This window comes from Coregonus lavaretus (assembly GCF_964263955.1).
Source record: "Coregonus lavaretus genome assembly, chromosome: 20".
In the NCBI taxonomy this organism is placed as follows: Eukaryota; Metazoa; Chordata; class Actinopteri; order Salmoniformes; family Salmonidae; genus Coregonus; species Coregonus lavaretus.
This window is the reverse complement of record NC_140007.1, coordinates 35,009,885-35,022,349: the sequence shown is the minus strand read 5'-3', so window position 1 is coordinate 35,022,349 and position 12,465 is coordinate 35,009,885. Positions and strand designations below refer to the sequence as shown.

At 44.5% G+C, this 12,465-nt stretch overlaps 1 protein-coding gene across 1 annotated transcript in view; it reads right to left on the bottom strand.

Annotated features, from left to right (window-relative positions):
- LOC311147804 (arf-GAP with coiled-coil, ANK repeat and PH domain-containing protein 3-like) overlaps positions 1-12,465 on the bottom strand; it is a 107,445-nt gene that overhangs the window by 28,108 nt on the left and 66,872 nt on the right. The window contains exons 5-9 of the mRNA XM_084184595.1: positions 6,142-6,200; positions 5,426-5,609; positions 4,479-4,523; positions 4,254-4,349; positions 3,638-3,712 (exon numbers count right to left, since the gene is read on the bottom strand). Coding sequence (XP_084040721.1) covers positions 3,638-3,712; positions 4,254-4,349; positions 4,479-4,523; positions 5,426-5,609; positions 6,142-6,200 — 459 coding nt within the window. The remainder of the gene's footprint in view (positions 1-3,637; positions 3,713-4,253; positions 4,350-4,478; positions 4,524-5,425; positions 5,610-6,141; positions 6,201-12,465) is intronic.

The following is a 12,465-nucleotide window of genomic DNA, read 5'->3' as shown; positions in this document are numbered from 1 at the left end:
CAACAGTTTTTGTGACAAAACTATCGGTAGAGTTGAAAATGCAATGGACACACATTGAACATTAGATTTTTATTCGGTACATGAAAATGTAAGCGAAAAAGTACATTTTGTGTGCACTACCTCAGTTTGGTGGAAACATACCACTGGTTTTTAGAATATTCGCATGAAAATCTGGATGGAAACCTAGCTACTATCTCTGATATTTGAGCTCTTCTTTAAAATGACCAGCCCTATAAAAGCATAGGCTATATTTTACTTGTGATCAGATGCTGACATTTTCATAAACTACCACTTGCCAGTGGTGTTAGTTTGATGCTTGTGTTTAGAAGCACTGGTCTTCAGGGCATAACCAGATCAATGCATTCTGCCCTCTCCTGTTTGTCTGTCTGCAGACTACTGGCAGTGGCCTGGTGTGAGTAGGGTGTCCAGGGCCCCTTGCCTGGTGATCTGCAGGCGGATGGACAGATGGCTACTGATCCTTCTTGAGGTAAATTAGTATTGTTCCTGGGGCTCTGGACCCTGAGACTGGACCCTATAGTGTCTCATTCATATGGAGATCATGAGGAACTCAGGAAGTCCCGCTCAACAGGCCAGGGATTATTAATTCACAACCAGGAGAGGACTAGCCTGGTCCCAGATCTGTTTGTGCTGTCTTTCCTACGGTCATTGTTGTAGGAGTTGGCAGGACAGCACAAACAGATCTGGACAGACAGGACAGACTTCCTGAGTGTTGAGGAACTATTGCCTTATGTGTTTGGTTCCCACATTTGACATGTCGTGAAATGAAACGTTCTTAGTAAGAGCTCAACTAACATTATGCTCTTGAAATCAATTTTATTTTGATCTTTTTTCACAGCAAACTGACAGCAAACAGACAGGTACATTTGTCAGTAAATATAGCATGGCACAGGGGACCTGCATCTGAGACCAAAATGATCTGTGAAAACACTAAAATAACATCAGAGACACTATGACAGAGAGAACACACATTTCAAATATCAGCATTTTACCGGATTTAAAAAACACAGTTAGGGCCACAAATCCCAATGATTAGCTAGCCTAGCATATACCAATAGTGCTGAGCATTGTTATTTACAGTAGACAACACTGGGATTATTAGCCTCTTAAAACACTTAATTCCCGTCTGATTTAACAGTTAAATCAATGACTGGACTTTTCTGAGGGAGACTAATCAAACGCTCACCAGTTCCTAATCCCCCAGTCATAACAGAAGACACTCAGAGCCAGCTGGTGGACTCACTGGACTGGAGGGAGCTCTGATGTGTAAAGTGTGCCCTAAAACACAGCCAAACTCCCAGCCCAACCCCAGTTCAGACATGGACAACTCACAGAAGACTAGCCTAGCCCTAGTCCCCTACACCTCTTCCATCATTATCAAGCCATACGTGTATGGTGCATGGCAACGATAGAGGAGTCATGGCTATGGCACATACAGTGGGGAGAACAAGTATTTGATACGCTGCCAATTTTGCAGGTTTTCCTACTTACAAAGCATGTAGAGGTCTGTAATTTTTATCATAGGTACACTTCAACTGTGAGAGACGGAATCTAAAAAATCCAGAAAATCACATTGTATGATTTTTAAGTAATTAATTTGCATTTTATTGCATGACATAAGTATTTGATACATCAGAAAAGCAGAACTTAATATTTGGTACAGAAACCTTTGTTTGCAATTACAGAGATCATTCGTTTCCTGTAGGTCTTGACCAGGTTTGCACACACTGCAGCAGGGATTTTGGTCCACTCCTCCATACAGACCTTCTTCAGATCCTTCAGGTTTCGGGGCTGTCGCTGGGCAATACGGACTTTCAGCTCCCTCCAAAGATTTTCTATTGGGTTCAGGTCTGGAGACTGGCTAGGCCACTCCAGGACCTTGAGATGCTTCTTATGGAGCCACTCCTTAGTTGCCCTGGCTGTGTGTTTCGGGTCGATGTCATGCTGGAAGACCCAGCCACGACCCATCTTCAATGCTCTTACTGAGGGAAGGAGGTTGTTGGCCAAGATCTCGCGATATTTGGCCCCATCCATCCTCCCCTCAATACGGTGCAGTCATCCTGTCCCCTTTGCAGAAAAGCATCCCCAAAGAATGATGTTTCCACCTCCATTCTTCACGGTTGGGATGGTGTTCTTGGGGTTGTACTCATCCTTCTTCTTCCTCCAAACACGGCGAGTGGAGTTTAGACCAAAAAGCTAAATTTTTGTCTCATCAGATTTACATTTACATTTACGTCATTTAGCAGACGCTCTTATCCAGAGCGACTTACAAATAGCTTCCTCCTCTGGATCATCCAGATGGTCATTGGCAAACTTCAGACGGGCCTGGACATGCGCTGGGTTGAGCAGGGGGACCTTGTGTGCGCTGCAGGATTTTAATCCATGACGGCGTAGTGTGTTACTAATGGTTTTCTTTGAGACTGTGGTCCCAGCTCTCTTCAGGTCATTGACCAGGTCCTGCCGTGTAGTTCTGGGCTGATCCCTCACCTTCCTCATGATCATTGATGCCCCACGAGGTGAGCTCTTGCATGGAGCCCCAGACCGAGGGTGATTGACCGTCATCTTGAACTTCTTCCATTTTCTAATAATTGCGCCAACAGTTACCTTCTCACCAAGCTGCTTGCCTATTGTCCTGTAGCCCATCCAAGCCTTGTGCAGGTCTACAATTGTATCCCTGATGTCCTTACACAGCTCTATGGTCTTGGCCATTGTGGAGAGGTTGGAGTCTGTTTGATTGAGTGTGTGGACAGGTGTCTTTTATACAGGTAACGAGTTCAAACAGGTGCAGTTAATACAGGTAATGAGTGGAGAACAGGAGGGCTTCTTAAAGAAAAACTAACAGGTCTGTGAGAGCCGGAATTCTTACTGGTTGGTAGGTGATCAAATACTTATGTCATGCAATAAAATGGAAATTAATTACTTAAAAATCATACAATGTGATTTTCTGGATTTTTGTTTTAGATTCCGTCTCTCACAGTTGAAGTGTACCTATGATAAAAATGACAGACCTCTCTGCTTTGTAAGTAGGAAAACCTGCAAAATCATCAGTGTATCAAATACTTGTTCTCCCCACTGTACATTATGGCAGTATTTCCCAACTCCAGTCCTCCGGTACCCCCAACAGCACACATTTTTGTTGTAGTCCCAGATAAAGTCACCTGATTCAACTCATTGAGGGCTTGATGATTAGTTGACAAGTTGAATCAGGTGTGCTTGTCCAAGGCTACAACAAAAATGTGTGCTTTTGGGGGTACTGAAGGACTGGAGTTGGGAGACACTAAAGTATGGGACCAGAGGGGTGTACTACAAATGAGGATCAATGAGTTAGCCAGCTAGCTTTGACAAGCAAACATAAAATAACTATTGATCTTCTGGTTCGTCATAAAAGCTAAACTTAGATATGTGTTCTTGTTTGTTGAATCAATTAGATCATGCCCATTTCAAGCTTACTTTTCAATTTTTTAAAAAGTTATATCAGAATATTTAGGCAAGTTAGCTGGCTAACTCCTTGATCCTGCTTTGTAGTATCCCCCCCCCCAGGCTAGCAAACTCAGTCCCAGACCCAGACCTGCCCAACTTCCAGAGGAAAGGGAGAAACATGAAATAGCTGCTTGCTTACCCTCTGCTGTATAATGGCGTGCTTGTGTTCCATATCCCTCTTCTCCATGGCCGAATCAATCACCAACTGATCCAACTGGAAACAAGAAAAAAAAAAAAAAAACACGCTCAGATGAGGTTGGTCACATAGCTGAGATGTGTGAGTAGAGTAGAGGTTAAGCCAAGGAATATCCATGGAAGCGCTACATTTTAAGCATGGGCAATTCCAACATGAAAGCATAGCAGTCAGATTGAGTCAGAGTGATGCTCAGCAATTGACTACAACACTTTGAACTACCAGAGCCCAAAGGGCAATGACGTGTGAGAGGTCAATGTTTTGTAATGAAGCACTGACTCAGGTCTGTTTCACTATTCAGCATGCTGTACATGTATTCCACCTGACGCGATACCATGCTGATGAAGTCTTTGACTAACAGATAATGTCCCCAGTTTCACACAGCCAAATCAGAAGGCTAATGCACTATTATGTAAACAGACAGCACAGCAGTGGACAGAGCATCCATCGGTGACGCAACTCTGCCTGGGTCGATATTTTCAATCAGAACCAATCCAATACCAATCAGGACCCAGGGCTTAGGGGCTAACATGAGGATGGTGTGGGTGGTGGTGATGCTCACCTCAGCAGCCAGCTTCTTCATGTAGGGGTCAATCTCATCCAGCAGATTGTAGCCCTGCTGAAAGAGGGAGTACTGGGCGTGCATGAAGGACAGCATCTGCAGAGGAGAGAGAGACAGACAGCAGAATATAAGCAATACATTACTGGTATGGTTTTAAAAACAACAGGACACTCACTCTACAGCACTGTACTCTATGGTGATGGATCGGACGTTAAACGCACTTACAGCATCTAGGATCTCAAACTTCTTCTTGGCTTGAAGGACGTTGATCTGCAGGAGGGGAAGAGGTGAGTAACTGTGAGTAATAATAGTGTATATTACAACGGCACCAGAATCAGTCTTATCTGATACTCCTGTGCATTGAAACATCTGTGCATTGAAACATTTCCATCAGTCTTATCTGATACTCCTGTGCATTGAAACATCTCCCTCTTGTGGACAATAGTTACATTTCACTGTTAGTACAGAGACCAACCACATACAACACTAGAGAGCTGCACTGCATGTGTCCGGCAGTCCTGCCTGTCTCTCAGTTTTTTGTATGTTCTGAACTAAATCGCATGAAATCAACATGATACTGTAATGACCTATATATGAACCAATCATGGTCATCATGTTGGCATTTTAGGGATAAAAAAACATCTTAAAGAATGTCTGAATCACCAAACCTAAATGAGATATTGCACTACATTTGAGGTCACTAGAATAAATCTTCAGACACACCCGTGACCTTCTCTGCCTTCAGCCACTTTCAATTAAAACCAAACAGGGTCACACACAGACACACACACTCCAAATTAGAGCAGAAAGGACGTTAGTGCCAGCAGACACAATGCATAATGCAGACAGAGGGAGCCACAGCGATCACACCACATCAGTCACTCTGTTCCCAGAGGCAAATTTAGTAGCTGTCTAGAGACTGAGAGGAGACAACATGTGGGCATGCCGAGCTAAAACCATGCTGAGATACAATGTGTGAACTACAATTTCCTGACTCTGAAAACAATGCCCATATGAAGGGCACACTGACTGTACCACCATCTTAAAGGGTCCGCCAGTGAATTCACCAACCCTATTCCCTCTTGTGGGAATTCTATTATATTCTAGATCTACAGGATCCAAAGGGATCTGTCTGAGTCCATGTATGACTCTGGTTATGTTTTCTATCTCACCTGAAGTACGTAGTCGAGGGCCAGGTGTCTGAAGCACTTCCTGGTGATACTGAGTGTTCCGGTGGCCTCTTCCACCTCATGGGGTTTGTTCCTGGGAGCCTGGGCGTTCTTCACCTGGGCTATCTCCATGTCCTCACGCATGCGGTCAAAGTGCTTCTTGGTCTCCTTGAATTTACGGACATCCCTGAGAATGAGAAATTGGGGATGACAGTGAGATTGTGTTTAACAAGGGACACTTCATGTGATTCCTTTAGTTGTACCTGACCAGATAACAGGGGTAAGTGGAACACATGGTTGGGAATGACAATACTGTTTGTGGTTGACAGATTCACCAAGGAGTGGTATGTTGAATACATGGTTGAAAATCAAAATACTGTTTGTGGTTGGACCATTCACCAAGGATAATTAAGTTTGTTTGATACGCGTGTTCCTTATTCTGCCCCCCAGTTCACCCCAGCTTTTCCTAGGAGGTTAAGACAGAAACAGGAGCAGGGCCATGACCCCTGACCTTTCCTAGGTAAAAGGCCCTGAGACTGGGGATAGTCTGCCTACTTCCCACCTATGATGTGGTCCACCAACACCATAAATCAGTAAAGCTTCTTTCCCCTCAGGTAGGTCCCAGTCCAAACAAGGAGGCAGTCTGGTTGTGAGAAATGGTCTCAAGCTACATAGTTATATAGGAGAGACAGCATGAGACAATGTTGTTTTAAACTTACTCTTTCACAAAGTTGTGCAGCTGCTGCTTCACAGATCTCTGGGCTTGATCGAACAGAATCTGAAACACAAAAGGAGCTTCCATTAGCATGTGTTGGTCACGAGTGTGGAGTCAGAGGTTTTGAGCATGTATGTAACTTATTTTGTGCCCACAAATGTAGATATTGAGAGGTTTCTGATTTTGCAGTGCTGTTGATCATCCTTCAGTAACATACAATCTCAACCAACAGGGGGCGATAAAGGACTGGATTTATAACATTAATTCTCAAATTAATTAAATGCAAATTGAGATCACCCTTTCCATGCATACAAATACTGTGAGACGAATAACACACATGTGCTCACGAACACACTCACATATGAGCACACACACTACACTACAAATCCTCTCCTTCTTTCAAAATCCCCCCTTTCCTCTCTTATTTGGAGGACATTCACAGTGATTGCGTATGCTTAAAAATAATCTGACGTTTTTCTCATTTTTACAATCATAATAGTTCCTATAACCACAATTCAGCTTTCACATCAATACCATGCCACACTGTGGCTGCAGTAAAATAGGTAACTGGGACAGAGAGGGAGGGAGAGAGGGAGGGAGGAAGGGAGCGAGAGAGGGAGGGGAGAAAGGGAGGGAGATAATCTATACCACAGCTACAGAACAGTACATGGTGAAGACAGCAAATTGTTATTTTCTGGCTTTGCCCATAAAACAATTGAATTTGATGTCCGTGTTTAGCGATTAGCAGGGTTAGGTCAGAGGTAGGGTGGATGGTGGCCCATCCTCTCTCTGATTGATGGACAGAGTGATTGGTAGCTGGGAGATTGGCTGTGTCCGGATTAGAATGCAGATTTGGGATGAATTTTAGGAGACCATGTAAAGTGGATTGACCAAAGTAAAGCCTCCTTAACCACATACAGTATCTATAGCACATGCATTGAATACAGCATTGAGTGATCTTAGTACATGGAAAATAACATACCTGTGGATCAACATACAATTACAATGACCTCACAAGATAACCTTATTAAGACCACATACGTCAGCATGGCAAACCTAACACCACCATAAGCCATGTCATTTTGATCAATTAAGACCAGAAGTTGTAACCACAATGCTACAGAGTACTGATGTAAATCACAAGGTATAAGCTGTGTATTTTCACTGTTAGTTTTATTACTCTATAAACTTCACTGGGTCCAAATAAGACGAGAAAGTGAGAGAAAGAGAGAGAAAAAGAGAGAGAATGAAAGAGAAAAAGAGAGCGAGCAGAGAAAGGAGAGAAAGAGGTAGAGAGACAGAGAGAGTGCGCCCCACTTGATTAACGAACAAAGGAATTCCTTTTCTTACACAAGAGTCTGCCTCATCCAACCATCCTCAGATATGCTAATCATAGAGTTAGGCCTCTGGTTTTGATGCTTCTGGCCCTTCCTAAAGGTTTGTGGGATCGCTTGTTAGGAGGCGGACGCCGACCACCCTTTGTCACTGTAAATCAGCACAGCTTGGCAAGGCAGAGGGAACACTCTCTCTCTCTCTCTCTCTCTCTCTCTCTCTCTCTCCTCTCTCTCTCTCTCTCTCTCTCTCTCTCTCTCTCTCTCTCTTCTCTCTCTCTCTCTCTCTCTCTCTCTCTCTCTCTCTCTCTCTCTCTCTCTCTCTCTCTCTCTCCTCTCTCTCTCTCTCTCTCTCTCTCTCTCTCTCTCTCTCTCTCTCTCTCTCTCTCTCTCTCTCTCTCTGTTTTGCTTTGTCTTATCCAAGTTAATAAGCCACAAAACAGCAAGTGGGAATTGAAATCTTGTGCAACCAACAAATCTCACAGACACGTGGATAATTCTAATACAATCAACAAGGCCTGTAGGGCCTGGCAATAAACACTACTGTGTAAGTGAAGTTAGGTTGACAGAGTGGACACCCTCATGAGACGTACGTCTGACATGTTGATGGATAGCCTGGGGAGGATTGAAGTGGCTGCTTGCTCTGCGTCAGTAACCCACAGAGTTTTAACTAGAGAGGTTTGTAGTTAACATGCCTCCAGGTTGCTTAGTGTGTGTGTGTGTGTGTGTAGACTGGACACATAAAAGTGCTGAGGGGTTTCCTAGAATGGCTCAGCTCAGCGGTAGGGTTGTGTTGTGCAGCCTCAGCCTGGGGCATTCCTTGGCTGCTTCGTGGCAACAGCAGCCTGTGGTGACAACCGCCTGTGGTGACAGCAGCCTGTGGTGACAGCCGCCTGTGGTGACAGCAGCCTGTGGTGACAGCAGCCTGTGGTGACAGCCGCCTGTGGTGACAGCAGCCTGTGTATAGCTGCTTTGTGGTGACAGCCGCCTGTAGTGACAGCAGCCTGTGTATAGCTGCTTTGTGGTGACAGCCGCCTGTGTATAGCTGCTTTGTGGTGACAGCCGCCTGTGATGACTGCAGCCTGTGGTGACAGCAGCCTGTGTGTAGCTGCTTTGTGGTGACAGCCACCTGTGGTGACAGCTGCCTGTGGTGACATCAGCCTGTGGTGACAGCAGCCTGTGTGTAGCTGTTTTGTGGTGACAGCAGCCTGTGGTGACATCAGCCTGTGGTGTCAGCAGCCTGTGTGTAGCTGTTTTGTGGTGACAGCAGCCTGTGGTGACAGCAGCCTGTGGTGACATCAGCCTGTGGTGTCAGCAGCCTGTGTGTAGCTGTTTTGTGGTGACAGCCGCCTGTGGTGACAGCAGCCTGTGGTGACAGCAGCCTGTGGTGACAGCCGCCTGTGGTGACAGCCGCCTGTGTGTAGCTGTTTTGTGGTGACAGCAGCCTGTGGTGACAGCATCCTGTGGTGACAGCAGCCTGTGGTGACAGCAGCCTGTGTGTAGCTGCTTTGTGGTGACAGCCGCCTGTGGTGACAGCAGCCTGTGTGTAGCTGCTTTGTGGTGACAGCAGCCTGTGTGTGTGGAGGCAGAGCGGCTGGAGATACATTGAGGGAAAAAAGTATTTGATCCCCTGCTGATTTTGTACGTTTGCCCACTGACAAAGACATGACCAGTCTATCATTTTAATGGTAGGTTTAGCACATGTGTGTTAATGTTAATGAGACAGAATAAATAAATAAAATCCAGAAAAAATGCATGTCAAAAATGTTATAAATTGATTTGCATTTTAATGAGGGAAATAAGTATTTGACCCCTCTGCAAAACATGACTTAGTACTTGGTGGCAAAATCCTTGTTGGCAATCACAGAGGTTAGACGTTTCTTGTAGTTGGCCACCAGGTTTGCACACATCTCAGGAGGGATTTTGTTCCACTCCTCTTTGCAGATATTCTCCAAGTTATTAAGGTTTCGAGGCTGACGTTTGGCAACTCAAACCTTCAGCTCCCTCCACAGATTTTCTATGGGATTAAGGTCTGGAGACTGGCTAGGCCACTCCAGGACCTTAATGTGCTTCTTCTTGAGCCACTCCTTTGTTGCCTTGGCCGTGTGTTTTGGGTCATTGTCATGCTGGAATATCCATCCACGACCCATTTTCAATGCCCTGGCTGAGGGAAGAAGGTTCTCACCCAAGATTTGACAGTACATGGCCCCGTCCATCATCCCTTTGATGCGGTGAAGTTGTCCTGTCCCCTTAGCAGAAAAACACCCCCAAAGCATAATGTTTCCACCTCCATGTTTGACGGTGGGGATGGTGTTCTTGGGGTCATAGGCAGCATTCCTCCTCCTCCAAACACGGCGAGTTGAGTTGATGCCAAAGAGCTCAATTTTGGTCTTACAGTCATGGCCAAAATTGTTGGCACCCCTGAAATTTTTCCAGAAAATGAAGTATTTCTCACAGAAAAGTATTGAAATTACACATGTTTTGCTATGCACATGTTTATTTCCTTTGTGTGTATTGGAATAACACAAAAAAAAACAGGAAAAAAGCAAATTTGACATAATTTCACACAAAACTAAAAAAATGGGCCGGACAAAGTTATTGGCACCCTTTCAAAATTGTGGATAAATAAGTTTGTTCCAAGCATGTGATGCTCCTTTAAACTCACCTGGGGCAAGTAACAGGTGTGGGCAATCTAAAAATCACACCTGAAAGCAGATAAAAAGGAGAGAAGTTGACTCAGTCTTTGCATTGTGTTTCTGTGTGTGCCACACTAAGCATGGAGAACAGAAAGAGGAAAAGAGAACTGTCTGAGGACTTGAGAACCAAAATTGTGGAAAAATATCAACAATCTCAAGGTTACAAGTCCATCTCCAGAGATCTAGATGTTCCTTTGTCCACAGTGCGCAACATGATCAAGAAGTTTGCAACCCATGGCACTGTAGCTAATCTCCCTGGACGTGGACGGAAGAGAAAAATTGATGAAAGGTTGCAACGCAGGATAGTCCGGATGGTGGATAAGCAGCCCCAAACAAGTTCCAAAGAAATTCAAGCTGTCCTGCAGGCTCAGGGTGCATCAGTGTCAGCGCGAACTATACGTCGAAATTTGAATGAAATGAAACGCTATGGCAGGAGACCCAGGAGGACCCCACTGCTGACACAGAGACATAAAAAAGCAAGACTACAGTTTGCCAAAATGTACATGAGTAAGCCAAATTCCTTCTGGGAGAACGTCTTATGGACAGATGAGACCAAGATAGAGCTTTTTGGTAAAGCACATCGTTCTACTGTTTACCGAAAATGTAATGAAGCCTTCAAAGAAAAGAACACAGTACCTACAGTCAAATATGGTGGAGGTTCAAAGATGTTTTGGGGTTGTTTTGCTGCCTCTGGCACTGGGTGCCTTGACTGTGTGCAAGGCATCATGAAATCTGAGGATTACCAAAGGATTTTGGGTCGCAATGTAGGGCCCAGTGTCAGAAAGCTGGGTTTGCGTCCGAGATCATGGGTCTTCCAGCAGGACAATGACCCCAAACATACTTCAAAAAGCACCCAGAAATGGATGGCAACAAAGCGCTGGAGAGTTCTGAAGTGGCCAGCAATGAGTCCAGATCTTAATCCCATTGAACACCTGTGGAGAGATCTTAAAATTGCTGTTGGGAAAAGGCACCCATCCAATATGAGAGACCTGGAGCAGTTTGCAAAAGAAGAGTGGTCCAAAATTCCGGGTGAGAGGTGTAAGAAGCTTATTGATGGTTATAGGAAGCGACTGATTTCAGTTATTTTTTCCAAAGGGTGTGCAACTAAATATTAAGTTAAGGGTGCCAATCATTTTGTCCGGCCCATTTTTTGAGTTTTGTGTGAAATTATGTCAAATTTGCTTTTTTCCTGTTTTTTTTGTGTTATTCCAATACACACAAAGGAAATAAACATGTGCATAGCAAAACATGTGTAATTTCAATACTTTTCTGTGAGAAATACTTCATTTTCTGGAAAAATTTCAGGGGTGCCAACAATTTTGGCCATGACTGTATCTGACCACAACACTTTCACCCAGTTCTCCTCTGAAACATTCAGATGTTCATTGGCAAACTTCAGACGGCCCTGTATAGGTGCTTTCTTGAACAGGGGGACCTTGCGGGCGCTGCAGGATTTCAGTCCTTCACGGCGTAGTGTGTTACCAATTGTTTTCTTGGTGACTATGGTCCCAGCTGCCTTGAGATCATTGACAAGATCCTCCCGTGTAGTTCTGGGCTGATTCCTCACCGTTCTCATGATCATTGCAACTCCACGAGGTGAGATCTTGCATGGAGCCCCAGGCCGAGGGAGATTGACAGTTATTTTGTGTTTCTTCCATTTGCGAATAATCGCACCAACTGTTGTCACCTTCTCACCAAGCTGCTTGGCGATGGTCTTGTAGCCCATTCCAGCCATGTGTAGGTCTACAATCTTGTCCCTGACATCCTTGGAGAGCTCTTTGGTCGTGGCCATGGTGGAGAGTTTGGAATCTGATTGATTTATTGCTTCTGTGGACAGGTGTCTTTTATACAGGTAACAAGCTGAGATTAGGAGCACTCCCTTTAAGAGTGTGCTCCTGATCTCAGCTCGTTACCTGTATAAAAGACACCTGGGAGCCACAAATCTTTCTGATTGAGAGGGGGCCAAATACTTATTTCCCTCATTAAAATGCAAATCAATTTATAAAATTTTTGACATTCGTTTTTCTGGATTTTTTTGTTGTTATTCTGTCTCTCACTGTTCAAATAAACCTACCATTAAAATTATAGACTGATCATTTCTTTGTCAGTGGGCAAATGTACAAAATCAGCAGGGGGTCTAATAATTTTTTCCCTCACTGTACATTGTCTTAATTAGGCCAAGATGACACAGGTGCTCCCTGTGTGAGGAAAGAGAGAGAGACTGTCGCCTACCGAGACCGAAACAGGGGTGGTGCATAGAGTTTCTACGGACTAGAAGAACAGGGAAATACCAAGACAGAT